This window comes from Loxodonta africana, chromosome 1 (assembly GCF_030014295.1).
Source record: "Loxodonta africana isolate mLoxAfr1 chromosome 1, mLoxAfr1.hap2, whole genome shotgun sequence".
Lineage (NCBI taxonomy): Eukaryota > Metazoa > Chordata > Mammalia > Proboscidea > Elephantidae > Loxodonta > Loxodonta africana.
In genome coordinates, this window is record NC_087342.1 from 116,205,384 (window position 1) to 116,229,834 (window position 24,451).

Genomic DNA, 24,451 nt, shown 5'->3' on the forward strand with positions numbered 1-24,451 from the left:
AAGAGTTAGCCTTAGCCCAAAGTCACACATGTGATATGGGAGGCAGGCAGGAGGCTGCTGGGGGCCTACTCTCATGGGATCTAAGGAGGAAGACCTCCACTGGGATTGACTCAGCATTTTACTCAGCCCCCTGGCACATCCCCATCACCACCCCTCTCAGAACTTCTAAAGGGAGGTGCCGTTGGGGACAGCAGGAGGGCAAGTGGAGAACAAAAAGGCATGAGAAAGAAGTGGGCACTCACCTTCCGTACCTTCTGGAAATACAGCTCGGGAAGTGCGTGCAGCCAGTAGGCCAGCTGGCATAGGTAGAAAAACTTTACCTGGAAGCTGGAGACAGGAGAGAGTGTCACACAGGTGGGATGGAGAAAAATCTCCCCATGGGTGCTTGCCAAGCATGGGAGGGAAATGTTAAGGGCCAGGCCTTTGGGAAGAGCTCGTCCAGGAGCAAGGGAGTGGGACCCGCCATCACTGCCCTCCTGAACCTGGGAGCCCTGGCTTTTGCAGTGGCTGGTGCCCTCATTCTACACCAAGGCCATTTTGAGGGACATGGAAAGTCCATAGAAACAAACAAAAGTGATTAGGAGTGCAGAGGGAAGACTGGGGAGGAACTGATACAGAGCCCTGCTGATGGAGAAACTACAGTCCCTGCAGATACCAAAGAATGAACGGATCTGAGTAGCAAGGAAGGCTCTAAGTCAGCCATAAGGAAGTCCTTAAGTGTTGTTGCTCATACGGGTCTTGGGAAATGTAAAGAACAGTCTCCTGAGGCAGATAGGCCCAGGTGTTGCCCTCCAGGCATCTTGGCAGCACAGAGAACCCCCAGAGCAGGAGGGGGTAGGGCAGGGAAGGCTGCCTCTGCCAGAGGGCAGAAGCGGAAGAGGTGCTATGAACTTGAATGGCTGCCTAGAAGGTATGGAGCTGAGAACCTTATGGAGATGTTCTCCATTTGTATCTGCCTCACATGGTTTGGGTGTTTTCTCTGATAGGGGCTAGTGCTGAGGGCCTCTCATTTTGGCATTTTCTAACCAAAGCACACAGGGAAAGTGGGTCCCAGACAAGTCAGCCTTCCACAGTACCCTGCCCTAATAGGCTCCCAAGGAGATGATCCAGTCCCGCTGCCAACTGGTTTCACACTGTTCTGGCCATGTTCTGGGGTGGAGAAACCAGAGGATCAGCTGGCTTCTCCCTGGGGACTGGGTCATGACATACTCACGGGAGATACACATGTGGATAGTCCTCCCAGAGGCTTCTTGGGTTTGTTAGGTATCCTTCCTGCGGTGGGAGAGAAAGAAGATACTGAGAGACGTGGACAGGAGACCTGCTGGAAGCACCTAGCCCCCAGCTGCCTGAAAAAGGAAGGAGCAGAGAACGAAGGATCTCTCTGCGTGGTACCCACTTGCATTTGGCTGATGTCTTTATCATGAAAGAACCATGATATAGTAGTAACAGCAGAAGATCTGTGTCTGAATATGGGTCTGACACTTACTAGCTGTATCCTCCAAGCAAGTTAATGAATCTCTCTGAGCTTCAATTAGCTCGTCTGTAACACAAGGATACAAATACCTACCCTACAGAGTTACTGCTGAAATAAATGAGATAGTTTATGCAAGAGTGTCTATTTCTGAGCCTGCCATGTAGGCACTCAGGGAAGGCGTGTAGAACGAATAAGCAAATGGACTCTAGAGTGACTATCCACTGGAAAAAGAAAAGGCCTAGTTTGAATACAAAGGCTAGCAGGCCCCCAAAGGTCTCGCTGCGCATCCAGATCTCGGCATTTATCACACTGCATCATTACTGCCAGTTGCCTCCATTACTCTGCAAGTTCCTTCGTACAGGGCCCTTTTCTTATCCTTTATATCTCTGGCCTGTAGTCCAGTGCCTCGTACAGAGCAGGCATCTAGGGATATACAGAATGATAGCAGAACCCTCTGATCACACAACATCTAGAAAAGCTGGGTGAAATCTAACAAATATTCTTTTAAATACAAGGCCAAGCTCACAATAAGAAAGGGTAACCTCCTGAGGCCCAAAAGGAATAGGGAGCTAAAAACCAGAGCAGTAAGGTGATACTGTCGTAGCCCAGAAGGCACTAGTCTTAGGGCCGAGGTTTTTGTGCCCATGTGGGAACAGAAGATGGCGCCTTGGGAGGTGAAGCTGAGACCCTCGTATAATCAGGACCCATGAAGGACAGCCTCAGAGAAAGGGTAGACCCGAAAGAGTTTGCCAATCAACACAAGAGGATGAAGATGTCTGTCTCAGCCTGGACTCTAGATGAAAACAAAAAAACTATTTCCTAAAACTCTTAACTCAGATCATGGGTTTAGAGTTCAAATTTATACTACCTGCATGGTCCAGAAATCACCAAGCTATTAGTATAAATAGTGTTCTTGGGCCAGTGATACCCTTGGGACACGCCCTCATCCAAGGGTGTACAGGATTCCCACAGATAAACCCTTGGATTATAAAGGTGAGTTTACAATCTAAGATTACAAAATACACAGGGAAACAATCCACCGTGAACGAGAGTCAGCTGACATTACAAGAGTCTAATAAAAGCTTGTTGTTTAGACGAACAAATGAATGAACAAATGATGAATGCTTTAGGTAATTTCTCCCTCTGAGGAAAGAAAAGCCCTATTTGTCACTCAGGAAGGTTAGATTAGTATGACCTCATTTTAAAAATAGGGAAATTAGACATGGAACAGATCCCTGAAATTAGATGGTTTTGCAGCAACACAGCTGAAATCTGAGCTGGGCCACCAACCTTCTGGTCCAATAGCTTCAAGCCAGGTTGTTTCAGTAAATCAGAAAATAAACTGGGCTGGTAGCTTTGTTGAGGAGGCTGAGAACCTCAAAATATTCACACTGGGATTAAAGACAAGGGTTTAGCAATACTCAAGAGAATGAGAAAGCCAACATTATTTAGGAGAAGCATTCTAGATTATCATCTTTTGGATCCTCAATTGTATTTCTAAATGAAGGCTGATTCATCCACCCTCCAGTCACCAAACACCCTTTGATTTATCTGCACACATTTTGGGTATAGTCCACTGCCCCAGACCTACCACCTTGGGCCTTGTTAGCACAATGACCTAGGCCCAATCAGACACAGGCATATAGTGTTGCCATGGTAACTGAGATTTGAAGGAAAAGATCTCAGCCCAACCACTTATGGCCTCTTTCCTAATCTCTTCTCACTGCCACCACTCTCATCACAAAGACTGAGGAACAGATATGGAAGGCTCTGGGTTTTCCAGTTGAGGGTGTTGAGCCCTTTCATACACCTACATTGCTAATATCTGTCCCTGCCTTCCCTCTCTGCTGTTCACACACCGGCCAGCATCAGGATCTCTGACCCTAGGCACTCCGAGATATGCGTTCTTCTGCACTCCCTACCTCATTTCAGAGGAAGACAGAGGTGAGAACATGCCTTCCTAGAGGAAGCAGCAATGTATTTAATGAGGAAAATGGCATTTCTGGGACCAAGGTGGGAGACGAATTTCTACCAAAAAAGACAGGCCAAGAGAAACAGCATTGACAGAAATCTAAAGCACAGATGATCCTGTGATTTTAAAGAGGAACCCGCTTCAGCTTGGCCTCTTAGGAGACAAAAAGGTCAGAATTTTGAAGCCCAAACAAAGGAAACTCCCCAGAAAAATGCTGCCTGCTTGTGAATGTCCAGTCCACTGGGACGTGAGTGGGGAGGCTTGGAGAGGAGAGAGCAGAGGGAGCCAGAGGAAAAATGACTCACTGCTCTGAGAACAGCCTTTTCCAGACCTCTGGCCAAGCAGCTGGCTAAGAGAGGGCTGGGGCTGGAGATCACTGTCAGAGCTCAGGCCACCAAACCACCTGAGTTCACAGGAGCACGTTTGACAAAGCAGGCTACCTGTAACCGACCCAATCACATGTGTCAATGGGCCCCAGCAGATGGTCTGAGGCAGCTTTTGAAATCCTTTGGGGTCTTCTGATTCTACAAATCAAGCGAGGCTGAGTGAGCTGGAGCAATCCCTCCCTTTCTCCAGCAGGCTTCCTTTTTGGTGTATAAACAAAAAGAACCCAAAAAACAGCAGAACCCAGTCATCACACAGCTAGCTGCCACCTAAATTCAGACATGCTTTGTATCCTTTATCCATCAGGAATAACCATGTACAAAAAAATCTACTGAGGATCAAACTGACAACAGCAACTCGAAAGATCAGATAGGAAACTTAGGGGGCAGTGAGTGTATGTTAATGGGGAAGGAACAACTTGGAAAAGCAGGGTGAGAATAGCTGCCCCACTTGAAGAATGTTATCAAGATCACTGAATTGTTGAACTGGTTTATGTTCTGCTGTGTATATTCTCAATATAACAACAACAACAAAAATAAAATAAATTATTAGGAAAACAAATCTGCTTTAAAGCAACTAGTAGTTCAAGGACAGTGCCTGCTCATGTGCAACGTAGGGTCTGTGGAAGAGACAGGCAACAGAGCATGCACACGTGAACAAGAAAAAACAGGACAGAAATGGGCACTGTGCAGAAAATACAAATATGGGAGGAGGATTTAGGGACTGGGGTGTCAGAAAGAGTGGAGACTTGGGTGACAAGAAGGAAGCAGCCCTGGAGTGCCAAGGGGTGGAACATCTGAGCAGAGAACACCACTACTGCAAAGCCCGGAGCAGGAACGGCCAAGGGAGTTAGAGGAGCAGAGATAGGGAGAGCAGGGCTGGGGCTAGTGACGGGAGTGCTGTGAGGTGAGACGAGATGAATGAGATTGGCAAGGCCCAGGTCACGTGAGGAAGAAACAACGATTTCACTGCAAGCATGATGGGGGCTTTTAAGCAGGGGAACGCATGATTTAATTTCTGTTTTGAACAAAGCCACCTATCTGAGTAGAAAATGGACTGGGATGAGTGGGGTGGGGATGGGGGTATAAGAGTAGAAACTGTCTCCTTCTAGAAGGAAGCTATTCAGAGGTCCAGGCAAGAGATGACAGTGGCTTGACCTAGGGCAGGGTTTCTCAACCTGGCAATATTGACATTTTGGGCTGGATAATTCTCTACGGTAGGGACTGTCCTGTGCATTACAGGATGTTTAGCAGCATCCTTGGCCTCTACCCACTAGATGCCAGTAGCATGTTGCCACATGTTCCCTGGGAGGCAAAATCGCCCCGGGTAGAGAACCACTGAACTAGGAGTTGCAGTGAAGGTAGAAAGCAGCTAACAGAATGTCAACATGTGAAAAAGTACTGAGTGCCTACGGTACAGCCACAGAATCTCAACATGTTTTGGATGTAGAGTTGGCAGGACCTGCTGATAGAGAGGTTCAAGAAAGAGAAGGATCATGAAATATTTACATCGTAATATTACAATATTAAAAATGCTCTTTTTTCCAAATTACCCTCTCTTCTTTCTCCTTCACTTTCATCCCACATAGAATGGTCCAGATGGAGTGGGCAGAGATGAAGAACTAAATGATATTAATAGGCGTTGGGGTCATCAGCACTTTCCATGGTCCCTCTGTCTCCATTTGTTGTTGAGTATGTTGACTGGGGAACTGGCTCTCACCATAAAAAAATCTTGTTATCAGCTTTCCCAAGAAAAGTGCTACACAATCCCAAACTAATTAGCACCATCATTTTTAAGCCCTTGAAGGAGTCAGAGAAGCATTTTACATTCTGGAAGGGGTGTTAAGTAACTGGGCTCACTGGCCCCCAAATCTGGTCTAAACATGTCACAACTGGGCTGAGGTTGAAAGGCTAACAGTGATTGAGAGATGAGGTAACGCTTCTCCTGAAAGAATAGTTAAATGTCTGTGCCATTCTGCCTCAAAGCAACTCAGAGTCTCCAGAGGTGTGCATGAACTAAACATCAAGTGGTTGGGTGAAGTTTGAAATCCTAAACTTTCTAGGGCCCGGATGTGTACTTTCCTGCGCTGTTCACATAGACCACAATGTAAATCCACCGCAGGACTGTGTAACATGGGAGGCCTGCTGGCAGTGCAGAAGTCTTACTCTTAGGTCCCTTGTTTAAAATTTCTAGTCTTCTGTTTAGGAAAACATTTTGATAATTCAATAATAATAGAAATAAAAACAATATAGAAAAGTACATGTTGACTCTTGCTTTGAGAACACGATTTTAACTTCAGCTTTGGAAGCAGACTTCCTTATGATATTGAAATCCCATTATTGTCACTGGAGGAAAGGGGAGGGATGTGAGGCATCTGTGGAAGGCAGGGAAGGAAACTTCAAGAAGATCACAGGGTTGCTGGATTTTCTAAGCCTTGGGCCTGGATTTTTGACAGGATAATTCTAGCTTCTGAGAAAGAAACCAAGTTACTGACAGGTGGTACACTCAGGTGGGGCAGGTACTAATTAAACACTTCCTAGCATTATAAGTCATCATCTGCCTGTCAGTTGCTATACTGTGATGGCTTGAGTGTTGCTATGATGCTGGAAGCTATGCCACAAATATTTCAAATACCAGCAGAGTTACCCATGGTGGACATGGTTCAGTGGTGCTTCCAGACTAAGACAGACTAGGAAGAAAGGCCTGGAGATCTACTTCCAAAAATTAGCCAGTGAAAATCCTATGGATCACAGTAGAATGTTGTCTTATATAGTGCTAGAAGATGAGCCCCCTTGGTTGAAAGGTACTCCAAATACACAGTGACACTAACAACACACCGAGCATATCAACAATTGTGACGATGGCACAGGATCGGGCAGCATTTTGTTCTGTTGTACAGAACTAACAACAAGCACTGTAAGCTGGATCTTGTTACAATGAATCCCAAAGGACTGTTCACATTCCTTTGTACAAAGGAATTTTGTTGTCTCAAAGGTTGCTTGAAATAAGAGTCCTATTGTATAGAAATAGGAGGTGGTTCAATTGTCTGGTCCTGGAGACTTTTGGGGGAATGGCACTGACTGTCACAGAATTTGACATGCGGATAGGGCTGACACTGGCCTTGCTTCTGAGAGACAAACGTGGTAAAACAGAGAACGCACTGGACTCAGAACCAGACCACCAAGTCCAAGCCTTATACTTGCCACTTCCAAACCATGTGACCTTGGGTTTCTTCGATCCATAAAATGGATATTAGAATAGACATAAAATTTATCTCATGGGATAACATTTGTAGAAGGGCCTTGTAAAATGTTAAAGTGCTATGCAGAAATATAGTATCATTACTGTAATATCATATAATAATTATAACAGTGTTTATTTTTAGACAAGTGACTTTCTCAGCTATAAAATGGCATCCCAAGTATTTTCCTCTCTCACACAGTAAAATCACAAGGATGCAAAAATAGTTTCAGTTCTAAGAAAGTGCCCAAAGTTTACATGCTGCTCCTTACCCTCTTCTTGCCTGCTAAGCCCTTGATGGAGTCTCTGGGTGGTACAAACAGTTAATGCATTGGGCTGTTAACAGAAAGGTTGGAGGTTCGAGTTTGCCCAGAGGTGCCTCAGAAAAAAGGCCTGGTCATCCACTTCTGAAAAATCAGCCACTGAAAATCCTATGGTGCACAGTTCTACTCTGACACACATGGGGTCGCCATGAGTCAGAGTCGACTCAACGGCAATTGATTCTGTAAACCTTCACAAGTCATTTTTACTAGCAATCCAAGAAGAGACAGTGACACCTTGCGGCCCAGGCTCAAACCCTGGGGAAAATCTTCAGGGATCCCAGGACCACTCACCGTCACCACCACGTAGAAGCACCATATCACAGAGCTGAGATGAAAAACTACCAGCTGTCCAGATTCATTGAACTTGCTGTGCTTGACCTTGGAGAGATGAAGCCTTTTGCTGATTTTCTAAAAGAAAACCCACATATGAATATACAAATATATTTGTAACAGGCAGGTTTCAAAGCTTGTTTTCTCCCCACAAAAGGGCTGAACATTGTTAGATGTCTGAAGCCAGCCATAGCCCTTTTTTTTTTCTTTAGTGCAAATCTGTTATGTGCACAAAGCGCTTAACTTAAGGCAAGCACTTTGAGAAAGTGGCAAGATTCATGTCTTCAGCCTAGACATGGAAAAAGAATTCCCTAACATGCTAAGTACCACAAACTTAAAGGGGACACTGGCTTGTCATATTTCAGGCAGCTCTCTTCCCAGGTAATAAATGCTGCTGTCCCATGTGCTGACTTAAGAAGGCTGTGAGAGGGGACAGAGACCAAGGTGTACAGAGGGAAGGCAGTCAATAGAACCAACTTAACCTGCAGCCTTCGAGTCTGTTGGGACTCATGGTAACCCTAGAGGACAGAGTAGAACTGCCCCATAGGGTTTCCAGGGCTGTAATCTTTATGGAAGCAGGCTGCCACAAGTTTCTCCTGCAGACCAGCTGGTGGGCTAGAACAGCTAACCTTTCAGTTAGCAGCCGAGTGCTTAACCACTGTGCCACTGGGGCTTTTTGCAGAACTAGGGGATGCAAGCTAGGGGGCGAATGGATTTAGAGCTGCAGTTTCCTCTAAGGCAAGGGCCTCCAACCCAAGACCCCTCCCCAGCTTCTGATTCTGGAATTCAGACCTGTCACTCACATCTAGAATGTACTCCTGAACCACAGCATGCAAGATGATGGTGATGAAGATGTAGAACAAGATTGTGACCAGGTCCTTCGGCCCATAGTGGTAGTGCACGGTCTCGCTGTCTGCAGAGGTAACAAGAACAACCAGTCAGCATCCCTGGAGTGAGTTCTCCAGGTATTTAGGAAATGCTCTGGGCTCACTGTTTAAAGTAAGCTGACAACATCCAAATATTGAGCACATCCCTTGGCCCCTCTTTAAACGAACTGAAAAGATGTCTGAAGCAGAATGTGCCATCAAACGCTACTACCTATTTGCTGTATCCCTAAACTTAGAAGGAAGAGTTTTAGCCCCAGAATCCTACCCAGTCTTTGCACTTGGCCCTCGGGAAGCACCAATGGGGAAGACTAAAGAGAACCAACTGCTCCACCATTTTGCGATGACTGCACATCTCCCAAGTCTCAGAGGACCGCATAGTAGTTAGGACCTAGGCGCTGGAGATAACCAACCTCCATCACTGGCTTCATCACTTTCTGCCTGTGTGACTGTGGATAAGTGACTAACCTCTGTGAGCCTCAATTCCCTCTCCAGTAAAATGGGATGACAGTTATACTTCATCAAGGAAACAAAGTATGGAGGTTAAGAGTATGGCCTCAGAAGCCGGACTGCCTGAGTTCACATCAAAGCTCTGTTATTTACTTCCTATGTGACCATGGGGCACCTCTATGTGTGACCTTTCTGTGCCCGTTTCCTCATCTGTAAAATGAGGATAATGACAGTTCCTGAATCACAGTTATTGCGAGAATTAGAGGAGTTAATAAATGCAAACTGCTTAGAGCAGTATCTGGCACGCTGCTGTTGCTGTTGGTTGACATCGAGTCAGCCCCAGCTCATGGCAGCCCCATGCACAATGGAGTGAAACACTGCCCAGTCCTGTGCCATCTCCATGATCGGTTCGAGACTGGACCACTGTGGTCCATAAAGTTTTCATTGGCTGATTTTCAGAAGTAGATCACCAGGCTTTTCTTCTTAGCCCATCTTAGTCTAGAAGCTCTGCTGGAACCTGTTCAGCATCATAGCAACACACCAGCCTCCAGTGACAGACTGGTGACAGCTGTGCATGAGATGCACTGGACAGAAATTGAACCTGGGTCTCCCACTTGGAAGGTGAGAATTCTACCACTGAAAGACCAACAAATGCCTCATATGGCACACAGTAAGTGCTTATATGTATTTGCTATTATTTTTGCTATCGGGCTATTGTGAACATTAAATGAAATAATTTGTATGCAAGATGCTTATCACAGTGCTTATAAATTATAGTCAGTATACAATAAATGGCAGTAATTATTAAAATACTATTTAATAGTAATAAATTAGACAGAATCCCAGACATCTAAGTCTCAAAAAGCTCTGCTACCACCACCTCTTTTTCTCCCTGGATGGAGGGGGTGGGGGGCTGGAGTTTATATCCTCGTTCTAGTTTGCAGGCTGCAGCACTGCAAGAGGCTCACAACGAACACTTGCTTGGCTCTCCCGCTGCTCTGTAAACCAACCATCCCCCAAACAGATGCTGGCTCTTTCCAGCTGTGTTGCATTTGCCCTGAGTCATACACACATGAGTCATCGCGCTTTGCTGGCATGCATTTACCAGGAGGTAGCCCAGGGTCAGTCTGTTTCAAGGTGGCCGTGAGACACAGCACAGCTGACAGGGTCACTCTGGGAGCCCACCCATAAGCTCACCCACCTTGGAATGGAAGAATGTGCTGGTGGGCAGTGGTGAGGGGGTGAGAGGAGGTGGCGAATGCAGTGAGAACATGACCTTTAAAATCAGACAAACTTTTTTCCCCCCTTTCCCTCCTTCATCCTTCAAAGACCTACTCTGTGAGAGACACTGGGCTAACTGCTGATATATGGAGGTAAAAGGTACTGCCCTGGCTTCAGAGCGCACAATCCGGGAGCGAGACTAACAAATAAATGTGCAGTCACAGTGCAGAGAGGGGCATGCCAGCCGAGGCAGGGGAGGCCTGACTCCAGCTGTGCACGAGGTGCTGGGTTAACTGGTTAGGGAAGACTTCCTGACCAAGATGACACCAAAGCCTGGGAATAAGAGGGGTAGTCAGGTGAGTCCCTGCATGGTGCAAACGGTTAACATGCTCTGTTGCTTAACAGAAAGGCTGGAGGTTCGAGTCCACCCAGAGGCACGTTGGAAGAAAGGCCTGGTGATCTACTTCTGAAAAATCAGCTACTGAAAACCCTGTGGGGTATAGTTCCATTCCAGCACTAACGGGGTCACCATGAGTTAGAATCGACTCGACGGCAAGGCAACTGGGTTGTGGGTGGTCAGGTGAAGGGGGACATCCCAGGCAGAGGACACAGGGAACGAGGCCCAATGCTAGGAGGTGGTTATGGGAAGCGATGAGGCCGGTGTGTCCTTGTATGCCGTGTAAGAGGGCTTGGACTTTATCCTGAAGGCAATGGGAAAAACAGGAGAATTTCAAATTACACAGTAAAATGATGAAATTTGTGTTTTAGAAATTTACTCTGGCAGCAGTGAACAGTAGCAAGCCTAGAGGTAAGAGACCAGTTAGGACCATGGGCCACCATGACTCAGGCAAGGAACATGGGGGCCTGAATTAAGACTTTTTTTCTTTTTTAATTTTTGGTTGGTCACTCATTCTTCTAAGAATCCTGTCATTACGCAAGTTAGATCTCCTACTCAAGGACTGCCCAGGTCTTGCACGGGCTCTCAAAAAGAATGGCAACAGTTTGGGAGTAACCTATTATAATTCTGTTTTAATTACTTACTTATTTTAAATAATATTTTATTGTGTTTTTGGTGAAAGTTTACATAGCAAGTTAGGTTTCCATTTAACAATTACTATACATATTGTTCGGAGACATTGGTGACATTTTTCACTATGTTTTTACATTCTCATTAATTCCCTTCTGGATGTTTCATTTCTAGTCATCTGGTTTCCGTATCTCCTTACCCTTTCACCTTTGCTTTAGAATAACTGTTGACCATTTAGTCTTATAGAGATGATTTTTTAAAGGTGTGCAGCCTGCTATAATTTTTTAAAGAGGAAGCTTCAGTACATCTCTGGGCTACTGGACCCGAGAGGTGGACGCTGGTTAGGAGTCACAGCAAAAAGCCTGCAGGGACCAGGTGGGTAATGAGTGAGGAGTCTCAGGATAAATTCTTTCAACACAGAGGCCTGCTGCATGAAGCAGGTGATATTCTTCACTTCCACAAAGAAATGTTTTCAATTGTCTTTTCTAAACCTATCATTTTTTTGGTCTATTGTTCATGTCTCCACCTTGATAGAGAAACAAGTATAAGCAATATCCACTTCTTTTTAACCTTATTAAAAGACAAAAGACTTTTAAGTCCCACTTAAGACTAGGATAAGCAGTAACTGACAGGCAGTCCCCATGTCAGGGACACACAAGAGAGATGTGGCGACTGTGGAAAACTGCAAAGCCCATGTCCCATCAGGAGTGAGGGAGGAGTGGGGCAGCTGCTTCTCAGCCACTGTGGCTATGGGAGGGTTGCCGCCTGGGATGGCCAGATTCCCAATTTTTCAAGAGCAAAGGAAGAGATCTTTACATGAAATCATCTGATTTTAAAATGGTGACTAATGCAAAAATTGTAAAAACACTGTATGGGCCAACACCAAATTGGCCAAGCAAAACATATCTGCAGGCCAACGCTGACTGTGGGCCACGATTTGCAGCCAGCGGCCTAGATGACCCCCGATGCCTTCCCAACACCAGTACTCTGAGTCTTCTTCCTACACACTCCACGGCATATGTCAGTATGCTCTACTGAAGGGGTTCACCTAGCTTTGAAAGAAAGCACCCTCAGCAATAATCTTTCCACTATAGAAGGGTTATCCCACTTTCCAACAAAAGTGATGTCTGCTTTGCTTATCTTTGATCATGGCTGACCATTTGCCTTTGAGGTGATTACAACTCATGGTGACCCCCACACATGTCTGAGTAGAACTGTGCTCCATAGGGTTTTCAATGGCTGATTTTTCAGAAGTAGGTCACCAGGCCCTTCTTCCAAAGCTCCTACGGGTAGACTCAAACTGCCAACTTTTTGGTTAGCAGCCCAATGTTAGCTGTTTGCATCTCCCAGGGATTCTCTGACCACAGTTAAGAGAGCTAAAATGGCCGTTTTTGACAAATTATGTTAGCAGCTGTCCCTTTTGGGGAGTTACGTTCTTCTTGGCCTGCTGTTTTGTTTCTTATAAGTAATGAGTATCTTCCTATTTCCCTTTGGTATCACCTGTAGGTGGCTTCTCCTGCTTGCCTAAACTTCCTGATCTTGTCTAAACACTTGGGTGCAGCCTGTGACCTCTCCCTGTGGCCTCAGCTGCTATCCACTTGTTGCTCTTGTCCCATCTGCTTTTTAGATCTCATGAGAGTCCGGGCCTCTGCCAACAGAGCTTGTTCCCTTGTCCAAAAAACTGGTTGTGGAAAGAGCATCACTGCTCTCCTTGAATGCTTCTTTCTCTACCAATTTCTTTTCCGAGATCTACAAATTTGGGTTTGTAAAATTTACTTTCCATTTGTTTCTGTGCTTACTGCCAATGTTATTTTCACAGTATTTAAAATCTTTTACACTATGCACAAATCCACAGCTTATATTATGAACAAATCATCATAAACAAAGTTAAGAGGCAAATGATCACCCCAGGGAAAATATTTACAATTCAAATGACAGACAAAGGGCTAATTCTCAAATATGTAAAGAGCTCCCAGAACCTGAGGATACAAAGATCAAAATCACAATGGAAATGTGGGCAAAGAATATGATAGAACAATCCAGAGAAAAAGAAACCCAGAAGGCTCTTACACATTTAAAAAAGATGTTCAACCTTACACATAAGAGAAATGCAAATTAAAGTTACACTGAGATACTGTTTCACACCTATCAGATTGGCCAAAGCACAAAGCTTGACAATAAATACCCACTTGCCCAGGCTCTGGGGAAAGGGACACTCTTGTGCGCTGCTGGTGGGAATGCAAAATGATGCCACCTCTATGGAGGGCAACTGGGCAATTTCTATCAAGGTTACTGTCTTAGTTATCTAATGCTGCTACAACAGAAACACCACAAGTGAGTGGCTTTCACAAACGGAAATTTATTTTCTCACACTTTTCCTGTTCTCGTTGCTGTCCAGTTGATTCTGACTCATAGCAACCCTATAGGACAGAGTAGAACTGCCCCATAGAGTTTCCATGGAGGGTCTGGTGGGCTCATACTGCGAACCTTTTATGATTAGCAGCCGTAGTACTTAACCACTATGCCACCAGGGTTTCCTCTCACACTTGTTGTTGTTAGGTGCTGTCGAGTTGGCTCCGACTCATAGCAACCCTATGCACAACAGAATGAAACACTTCCTGGTCCTGTGCCATCCTTACAATCATTGTTATGCTTGAACCCATTGTTGCAGCCACTGTGTCAATCCACCTCATTGAGGGTCTTCCTCTTTTCCACTGACCCTGTACTTTGCCAAGCATGATGTCTTTCTCCAGGGACTGATACCTCCTGACAATACGTCCAAAGTACGTAAGATGTAGTCTCACCATCCTTGCTTCTAAGGAGCATGCTGGTTGTACTTCTTCCAAGACAGATTTGTTTTGTTCTTTTGGCAGTCCATGGTATATTCAATATTCTTCACCAACACCACAATTCGAAGGCATCAATTCTCCTTATTCATTGTCCAGCTTTCACATGCATATGATGCGATTGAAAATGCCATGGCTTGGGTCAGGCACAACTTAGTCTTCAAGGTGACATCTTTGCTTTTCAACACTTTAAAGAGGTCCTTTGCAGATCTGCCCAGTGCAATGCATCTTTTGATTTCTTGACTGCTGCTTCCATGGGTGTTGATTGTGGATCCAAGTAAAATGAAATCCTTGACAACTTCAGTCTTTTCTCCATTTATCATGATGTTGCTTATGGCCAGTTGTGAGGATTTTTGTTTTCTTTATGTTGAGGTGCAATTCATACTGAAGGCTATGGTCTTTGATCTTCATCAGTAAGTGCTTCAAGTTCTCTTCACTTTCAGCAAGCAAGGTTGTGTTACCTGCTTAACGCAGGTTGTCAATGAGTCTTCCTCCAATTCTGATGCCCCATTCTCCTTCATATAATCCAGCTTCTTGGATTATTTGCTCAGCATACAGATTGAATAGGTATTGTGTAAGGATACAACCCTGACTCACACCTTTCCTGACTTTAAACCACTCAGGATCCCCTTGTTCTGTCCGAACAACTGCCTCTTGATCTATGTAAAGGTTCCTCATGAGCACAATTAAGTCTTCTGGAATTCCCATTCTTTGTAATGTTATCCACGTGTGTTATGATTTACACAGTCGAATGCCTTTGCATAGTCAATAAAACACAGATAAACATCCTCTGGTATTCTCTGCTTTCAGCCAGGATCCATCTGACATCAGCAATGATATCCCTGGTTCCACATCCTCTTCTGAAACCGGCCTGAATTTCTGTAAGTTCTCTGTTGATATACTGCTGTAGCCGCTTTTGAATGATCCTCAGCAAAATTTTGCTTGCATGTGATATTAATGATATTGTTCTATAATTTCCAGATTCGGTTGGATCACCTTTCTTGGGAATAGGCATAAATATGGATCTCTTCCAGTCAGTTGGCCAGGTAGCTGTCTTCCATACTTCTCACAGTTTAGGAGGCTGTAAGTCCAAATTTAGGGTGCCAACTCTAGGGGAAGGCTTTCACTCTGTGTTGGTTCTGAGGGAAGGGCCTTGTCTCTTTTCATCTTCTGTTCCTTGGCTCCTTGGTGATCTTCATGTGACATGGCATCTATCTTCTCCCATCTCTGTCTGCTTAATCTGCTCCTTTTATATCTCAAAAGAGACTGACTCAAGACACACCCTACACAATATTCCCTTATTAACCTAACAGAGAAAACCTATGCCCAAATGGGATTATAACCACAGGTATAGGGGTAGAATTTATAATACATATTTTTTAGAGACACAATTCAATCCATAACTATTATAAATGCACATACTCTTTGATGCAGCAATTCCACTTCTGGAATTTTATCCCATAGTTGTACCTGCCACATTCAAAATGCCATATATACAAGGTTATTTAGTGCAGCACTGTTTTTAATAGGAAGCTAATGGAAACAACCCAAGTTGTTACATAAACTACAGTTATAACTACACCAGGGCTACTCCAAGTGTGGCCGTGGACCAGCGGCAACCAGCATCGCCTGGGAGCATCTCAGAAATGCACATTCTTGGGCCCCACTGTAGGCCTACTGGGTCAGAAACTCTGGCTATGAAGCCCAGGAATCTGCATTTTAATAAGCTCTCAAGGATATTCTGATGCACATTAAAGTTCAGAATCAACTTGATAGCAATGGGTTTTTGGTTTTGATGTAAACAGCAGAGCTGTTTAAAAAAATGAGATAATATTTGGAAAAGGACAGTGCTGATGGTCACACAATATGGTGGAGGTAATGAATGTCACTGAAAAGTACATGTAAAAACTGTCGAAGTGGCAAATGTTTTGTAACACCTTTTTTTTTTTTTTACCACAATTGCATTAAAAAAAAAAGAGCAAGATTAAGATCAAGAACGGATAAAACTAATCACATGACATAGAAATCTGAACAGGGGTTCCTTTGGGGAGGGGGTATGGGCTAGGAGGGGCCCGAGGAAGCTGGAAACACTGTCTCTTGATCTGGTGATGGGTACGGGGGTATATACATATGTAAAAACTCATCGCGCCGCACACGTTATACCTTGGTAAAATTTCTGAAAACGTGAAAATGCTCTCTACATATTGTTATGAAATGATATCTAGGATACACTATTTAGTGGAAAAAGCAAGGTACAGAACAGAATACATAGTATTCCACCTTTCATAGAAGAAAGGAGGGTAAAGAAAATATGCACTTGTATTGTTTGTATTTGCATAAAGCAACACTAGAAGGCAAGATAAGGAATTCTGGAAGGGTACACAGGAAAAAAAACAAAAGTGATTACCCACAGGAGACAGGAGTGTGAAAGGAAGGGACTGAGTGGGAACAAGACTTTCACTGTAGGACTTTTTATGCAGATTTACATTTGATTATGTGAGTATATTTTCTATTCAAAGAAATTTTTAATTTAAAAAATAAATACATGTTCAAATACTTCCTACTTTATACAACGAAGATAAAAATTGGTGTCTTCCCTACCTTGCTGCACTATTTTTTTTTTTTTTTTTTTCCTACAAAGACCCAGACTAGACATAAAAAGACCTGAAGATCATTTCTGGAGCTGTCACTTGTCTGTCGAGTGAGGCAGGGTCTCTGTCTCAGTTACATCATTTACTCCTAACAGTAATCCTGTGAGTGAGTATTATCCCGTTTACAGACCATGGCAGCTGAGGCTAAGAGGCAAGCTCTAACTATGTCCCCCAGGACTGCAGCTAGTTAGGGGTGGAGCCTGGACCCTAAACGCACTGCACAGCTCCAAGGGCCAAGGCCCACTGGCTCCTCACCATGCCTCTCTGCTGCCTGACTCCCCTTCAAGTCACGCCGAGGGAGCATTCTTAGACCCTCGAGGCCTGCCCCATTCCCTGAGCTGGCAGGAGTAAAAGAGGGGCTGAGCACAGGTCGGAGTCCCTGGAGGTGCAAACAATTAATGTGCTCAGCTGCTAACTGAAAGGCTGGAGGTTCAAGTCCATCCAGAGGTGCCTTGGAAGATAGACCTGATGATTTGCTTCTGAAAAGATCAGCCATTAAAAACCCTAAAGAGCATAGTTCCACTCTGACACACGTTGGAATCCACTCAACGGCAACTGGCTACTGGAGGACAGGTACAGGGCACATAGCCTCAACAGGTAGCATTCAGACCTCCAGCTCTGCCCCACCACCCAGGCTATCAGGCCACTCCCTCTCTGCCTCCCACCTGGATATCAGTGGAATCAATAAGCACCATCGTGGTTCTCAGACATAGGCACACAAGAACATGCGTGCGTGCACACACACACACGTGAACATACACACATACACACTTGAGGTGCCCAAGGAATTAAAGATCTAGCTAACAGACCTAGTTATCATTTTAACTATATACGGCATGATTTGGAATATATTTTGAACAGTTACAGTACTGTAGGAAGTCAGGGAAGATGTAGTGAGGATCAGGGTTAGAGAGGATTTGTTAATAAAAGTGCCCAGTTTCTGAATTGTTTTCTTGATGTACCATTCCTCTTTATAAGACTATAACCCTCTCTGCGGCCTTCAACAACAACCCCTACATGCCAGGCACATTCCAGAGCTCCCACTGCAGTTTACCAATCTGTGGTCTCCTATACACGACAGGCCCCAAATGAACGACATGACATAAGCACATCAGGCTGTGGCACGTGAAGAATGAGCCATTAAGCAGAAATAATCCCTCAAGAGTCACATACCAAAAAAAAAATCAATTAATTAAAGTAATGCACTTTTTTTAACTTGGATAAAAGTAACATTTTCAATAACCCATAACCAAACCGGTTGCCCTCAAGTTGATTCCGACTCACAGTGACCCGACAGGACAGAGTAGAACTTTCCTATAAGGTTCCCAAGGAGTGGCTGGTAGATTCAAATTGCCAACCTTTTAGTTAGCAGCTAAGCTCTTAACCACTGAGCCACCAGGACTCCAATTTCAACAAATCCATTGTTAAATTAAGGACAAGGATTACTTCACAAAGAACAGTTGATTAGAAAGCAATGATCCCAGCCAGACAGGAGAGGAACAGACTTGATGAGAAGAGAAATGGGAATGTGAAGAAGGACAAACGTGGATGGAGGGTCCAGGTCAGAGGAAGTGACAGGGAAAAGAAAGGGCAAGACCATTCACTGTGGCCCTGGTGGTGCAATGGGCAAGCACTCAACTGCTAACTGAAAGGTTGGCGGTCTGGACCCACCCAAAAGCCCCATAGGCAAAAGATCTGGCCATCTGCTTTTGTAAAGATTACAGCCAAGAAAACCTTATGGGGCAGTTCTGCTCTGTCACATGGGGTTGCCATGAGTCAAACAGACTTGATGGCATCTAACAACACCAAGATGATTTGCCAGGAGACACGAGTAAGAAAAGGGGGTGCAATGCAGCAGCTCTAAGATGCAGGTTGGTCAGACTTCTGCAGCAGTTCTTGTGGACTGCAGGCTTCAGGCTGGTTAACAATTAGCCACATAAACTCAGTGGTTCTATTTATTTAACCCCCCAGAAGCTCCACACTGAATGGGACACACTCTCTGGGCCGTGAGCAGAAGTCTAGGCTGGAGGGGGACAAGGGAAAGGGAAAGAGCTGGGAGACCTTCCAGGACATTGGTTAGACGGGTATGTTCACTTTGTGAAAATTTATCAAGCTGAATACTTACGATTTGTCTGCTTTTCTGCATACTTGTCGTACTTACATATAAACTTACTGGGGAGAAATAAATCAAGTCCTGGGCTGGTCACAAATCCTGGGTCAGAGGCTCCCTTTATAGATGGCTGACCAATGAGGCCAGGGGCATTGGGAGCTCTACTTTATTTTTACAGACAGGACAGGAGCTTAGGGCCAGAAGGGATCATGGTGGCTGTCTGGCCAGATAATCTAGTCCTGAGGCCTGAGGGAGTGTGGACAGAACCAGTTCTCTGGCTCTCAGGTTGGGTCCCTCTACAGCCACTGCCACATTCGGCAAACTCAGCCCTTCCCAAAGCTTTCTTGGGCCCTGGAGCAGCATAGTGTGTGAGCAGCCCTGCCCCTATTACCAATCAACTGTCTGAGCCTCAGTTCCCTACAGTATAGGGCTAGGACGGACAAGTCTAAGGGCTCCCCCAGCTGTACAGACTACAGGTCCAGGTTGGGCAGCTTTCATCTGTAATCAAGGAAGGCTTCCATCTCCAGAGCCACTGTTGCCCACCTGTCTCTTCCCTTTTTGTCCCCCATGAACTCATCTTACAAGATCTTACAAGCAGGGGTTTGGTTTGCTATGTGATGCTCATCTTTCAAGTATATGATACAAGCATTACACAATCCCTATTCCCACCAGCAAGGAAAGGGAACAAGAGCACACTCTGAGCCCTGGACAAAGGCCTTTAGATGAACAAGGCTTTAAAACAATCTGTCTGAGGTTGTTTTTATGGGCAGTGTGTCTCATCCTGGAAGGGGGTGTGAAAACAGCAGCCAAGCCATGGTGCTGGAGGTTCCCAGGCTTTTCATCTCTACCTGCAAAATGCTACACAGCAGATGGTAGTGATAAAACCAGTTAGAACCAAAGAAATGGGATGCATCATTGTCACCTTTGATTACTGCTGCAGTGGAATGAATTACTTAATATGGCCCTTCTAGCCATAGTCTTTGTGACTCACACAAAAAGACTGAGTGGGACTATGCAAATAAGGTATATGGAACCCTAAAGGAGGGACTGGTCAGTTTTGCCATCCCACTAGGCTTAAAATGAGCCATCCTAGAAGAGGGAGGAGAGGATCTCACCACCACCAAGAAAGAAGAACCAGGAGTGGAACGCGTCCTCTGGACCCGGGATCCCTGTGCTGAGAAGCTCCTATAACCAAGAGATCAAGAGAGAGAGAGAAGCTGTAACATGGAAGACAGAGAGAGAGAGCTGTAACTCTGAGGATGGTAAGAAGCAGCAGCAGAGGCAGGAGATGGCACAGCGGGCTTACCAGCCCACAGAGCAAGAAAGCTGAGTGCCTTCAGAGGAGCAGGTTGCCTCTGGGCACTGGTGGAGCTACAGCTGAGTGCCTTCGGGCCGAGGCTTACTGGTGGAATGGGGTGCCTCTGAGTACTTATCAGCGGAGCTAAAAGAGTTTTGTAACACTTGCCTGAGCAGGGCAGAGGCTAGGCCGAGGGGTGAAGGGTCAGAGAGAGACATGCCTGTGGGGACAACTGGGAAGAAGCCGTTCTGATGGAAGAAGTGTATTTTGAGCGTTCCTGAACCTGAATTGTAACCTTCTACTTCCCTAATAAACCCTGTAACTCTGAGTATGGTCTGTGAGTTCTGTGTGGCCATTCAATGAATTATTGAACCCAGCCAGTAGAGAAGTAGTGAGTGCCACGGGAGGGTCGGATGGTGTCGGAATTGGTAAAGATGGCGGAGAGAGGAGGTTTGTCTGACCTCCACTTCATAGCAATCAGCCTTGGGCTGTTGACCTTGATTCTCTTTTCCCCTTGTGACATTCGAGGGGAAGTCAGGCGTCATTTTTACAACTGCAAAATAAACCTTTCTCTTGAAGAGGTCCCTCAACCCTAGCCTTTTTTTCTAAGTCAAAGCTACCACAGCTCCTACCACATGGCCTTAACGAATGTGTCCATGATACCTTTGGCAGCTACAGCTTCAGCTTGCAACCAAGTCTACCCAATGATATCCCTGCCTCTCCCACCCTTCCCCAGGCCAAAGAGTCACAGAAAAACCAAACTTGGAAGACAACAAATGAGCGACTGGATTAAACTGGTTTCTTTTACTATATTACCTTTGAGGTTAGAAGCACAGGTTTGTTTGAAAGCCTAGCTGATGCTTTTCCCCCAAGCAACTCCAAGCAGTGCTTCTCATACTTTAATGGGTACAGGAATCACCTAGGGATCTTGTTAAAATGCAGGTTCTGATGCAGTAGGCCTGAGGTGGGACTTGAGAGTCTGCACTTCTAACCAATCCCAGGTGATGCTGATGCTGCTAGTCTGTGGACAATCCGAGTAGCAAGCACTTACAGGACCCCTAAGGCTTCCTGTTTTCAGGACCTCTGGGGTTAAGACAGTGACCATGGTTCTCTGCTTTGCAGATGTGAGATAGAGACCCAGATGTTAAGTGGTTTGTCCAAGACAATTCAGCAAATTAGTGACACAACCCAAAACAATCACGTAAATGCTTGGCCCCTTTGTGGTCACCTGTTCTAGATCAGAAGGGAAGCCAGTAGGCCTTGAGTCTGCCTATGGGAAGAATCAAACCTCTATTATTTTCTGATTTTTTCACAGTTTCTATATTTCTGACTATAATACCAGATGCTCTGTGATATTTTAATCTGAAAGAAGACTCAGAGCGTCCAATGATAAGACCAGAAACCTGACATTTTATTCCTTGCCAGGGCTGGCTGGGCTGGATATAGGGTTGCCAGATAAAATAGAGGGCGACCAGTTAAATTTGAATTTCAGATAGACAATGAGTCATTTTCTATATAATCATGTGCCGTGCAATATTTGGGATATACTTATAATAAAAAATTATCTGTTGTTTATTTGAAATTCAAATGTCACTGGCAGTTCTGAATTTTTATTTGCTAAGTCTGGCAACCTTAACAGGTGGCAACTGGAAATGAGTGGAGCTGGGATTGGTAACAAGGGATGTTTCCTGCGTCATCCCTGATGATCCTGAAGAAAACCACCAGGACGCCAGCAGGGCAGGTGCTCCACCAGTGCACAGACGTACCACTGAAGCCGTGTTCCTCTCCTCCTTTCATCTCCCTGAACCAGAGCTTCACTTGCTTAACCAGCTGATTATAATGTGATGAAATGATACTTATAGCTGGGAAGAAGGGAGTTGTTATGGATTGAATCGTGTCCCTCCAAAATATGTGTTGGAATCCTAACCCCCTATACTTGTAGATGTAATCCCATTTGGGAATAGGGTTTTATCTGTTATGTTAATGAGGCCACATCAATTGGGCGTGTCCTAAACCTAATCACTTCTGAGTTATAAAAAGAGCAGACTGGTCACAGAAACAAGTGCAAATGGGGAAAGACAGATGGCATGGCAAGATCACCAAGAAACCAAGAACTTCAGGCTACAGAAGCTGAAAGAGACAAGGATCTTCCTCTAGAACTGGTGCCCTGAATTTGGACTGCTAGCCTTCTGCATTGTGAAAAATAAATTCCTGTCCTTTAAAGTCACCCACTCATGGTATTTCTGTTACACTAGGAAACTAAGACAGGAGTAAAGAGAGAAGTTAGGGTAAAACAGTCAAGAAAAAGCCTCATCGAGGTAACTACTAATTATTTTCCCTAGAACTTGGAAACCTTGGCTAAGGGAAGACACAGGGATTTAGATAAGACAGACCACTTCGTATGAAAACAGCTGTCTACCAAAATTCAAACTTTAAAAGTTGAGTTGCGCAAGTTACACATTATTTAAAGAAAGTTTAGAACTCAGAATTCATCCGAGTTTTACGAAAAGGATACATTCCAAGCACTTCCAGCCCTAAAGAGATTTTTGGGGAGTGTTTTAAAAATCACAATCTTAACAGACCTGTTATTGCGTTTTTCCCATGAGAATTTGCTTTCTTCCAGTACTTACGAACCAAACATTACCACACTGGGTTGGTGATTAAGGAGCTCAAAACAAAATTAAGTGGGCTATTCTAATTTCATCGTCATTCCTAATTATTTACTTGTCATATTTTGAATAGCCCCAAATGGCAAGATTTAAACAAAAGATAGGCTATTTAACAATACTTTGCCGTCTCTTTCTAAAGTAACTGAAACCCCCTTACTTTAGCATGGATTTTAATGTAGCTTTACCCATAGCCTTGTTCTGGGTCCAGAGGATTCTAGGAGCAAAATTCAATAGCCCCACTCTGGAAAAACGCCAAACCTAGCTGGCTCCAGGCATGCTGGCCTTTTTTCAGTTACTAGAACATGCCAATGTGTTGTGTCTCACTTAAGGGCCTTTGCACGTGCCTGTGTCTGGATCTCTCCAATCCCCCACACACTCAGCTCAAAAGTCAGCTTCTCAGAAACACCTTCCATCATCACCCTCTTATTTTTCCTTATCACATAACCTTGTACACACGATTAGGTTTAGGACACACCCTCATCACAATTATAATTATTTTTCTATCCCACCCCCAATAAATGGTAAGCCCCAGGGAGTCAGAGATCATACGTGTTCTGTAAATTACTTTACACCCAGAGCCTGGCATGGCAGTTATACAAGCATTTGTCTGGATTGACTGATTAGTTAATTAATTAAAATCAACTAGGGGCACTGGCGGTTCAGTAGTAGAATTCTCACCTTTTTATGCGGCAGGCCTGGCCAATGCACCTCGTGCGCAGCCACCCTGCTCTGTCAGTGGACGCTTGCGTGTTGCTATGATGCTGAACAGTTTTCCGGTGGAGCTTCCAAACTAAGACAGACTAGGACAAAAGGCCTGATCTACATCCAAAAATCAGCCAACGAAAACCCTGTGGGTCACAACAGTCTGATCCACAACCGATCATGGGGACTGCACAAGACTGGACAGTGTTTACTTCCATTGTGCATGGGGTCACCATGAGTCAGGGGATGACTGGACGGTAGCTAACGACAACAAGGCGTGGTATGATCAATAGTGGCACAAGCTCAAAAGTTATGCTCAGAGGCTCTGAGTTCGGCCCTGGAGCACCAAGTGTATGCTTCTCATCCTGAATGAGCCAGATGCTCTAGGGTATCACTTGTCTGCTAATTTCTCTGGGAACCATTTCAAACTCAAGAATCCACCCTCTGATCATGAGCTGGCTTCCCAAACAGGCCTTTCCTATGAAAAAAGGATGACCAACTATTTGTGGTTCTCAGGACGATAATTTCTCACAATAAATTATTAAAAACAGCAGCATTGGGTCATGATTTGGCATCCCATATAAGTTGACTTTGGGGAGAAATGTGCTGAAAATCCCAGCACAACGTGAGCTAACTGGCTATTTCTTTGTAGATTAGTAAACCGGCATTTTGGTATTTAAAAAAAAGAAAAGAAAAAGCCTACACATTTTACATCTACAAAAAAACTTAGGCTACACGGGTAAATACTAGATGACAGAACGTATTTTGGGAATACATATACAAAATATTTAAAATGTAAAAATACTATTTGATCCAGAAATTCCAGTAATAGCAACTTAAGAAAATATCATGAAATGCATGCAAAATTTTA

General features: G+C 44.6%; 1 protein-coding gene across 2 annotated transcripts in view; it reads right to left on the reverse strand.

Moving 5' to 3' along the window:
- Positions 1-24,451, reverse strand: part of TRAM2 (translocation associated membrane protein 2) — an 87,504-nt gene that overhangs the window by 11,713 nt on the left and 51,340 nt on the right. For both annotated transcript variants that reach the window (XM_064287354.1, XM_003404435.3), the window contains exons 3-6: positions 8,527-8,636; positions 7,685-7,801; positions 1,214-1,272; positions 243-327 (exon numbers count right to left, since the gene is read on the reverse strand). In XM_064287354.1, the coding sequence (XP_064143424.1) occupies positions 243-327; positions 1,214-1,272; positions 7,685-7,801; positions 8,527-8,636 (371 nt within the window). The remainder of the gene's footprint in view (positions 1-242; positions 328-1,213; positions 1,273-7,684; positions 7,802-8,526; positions 8,637-24,451) is intronic.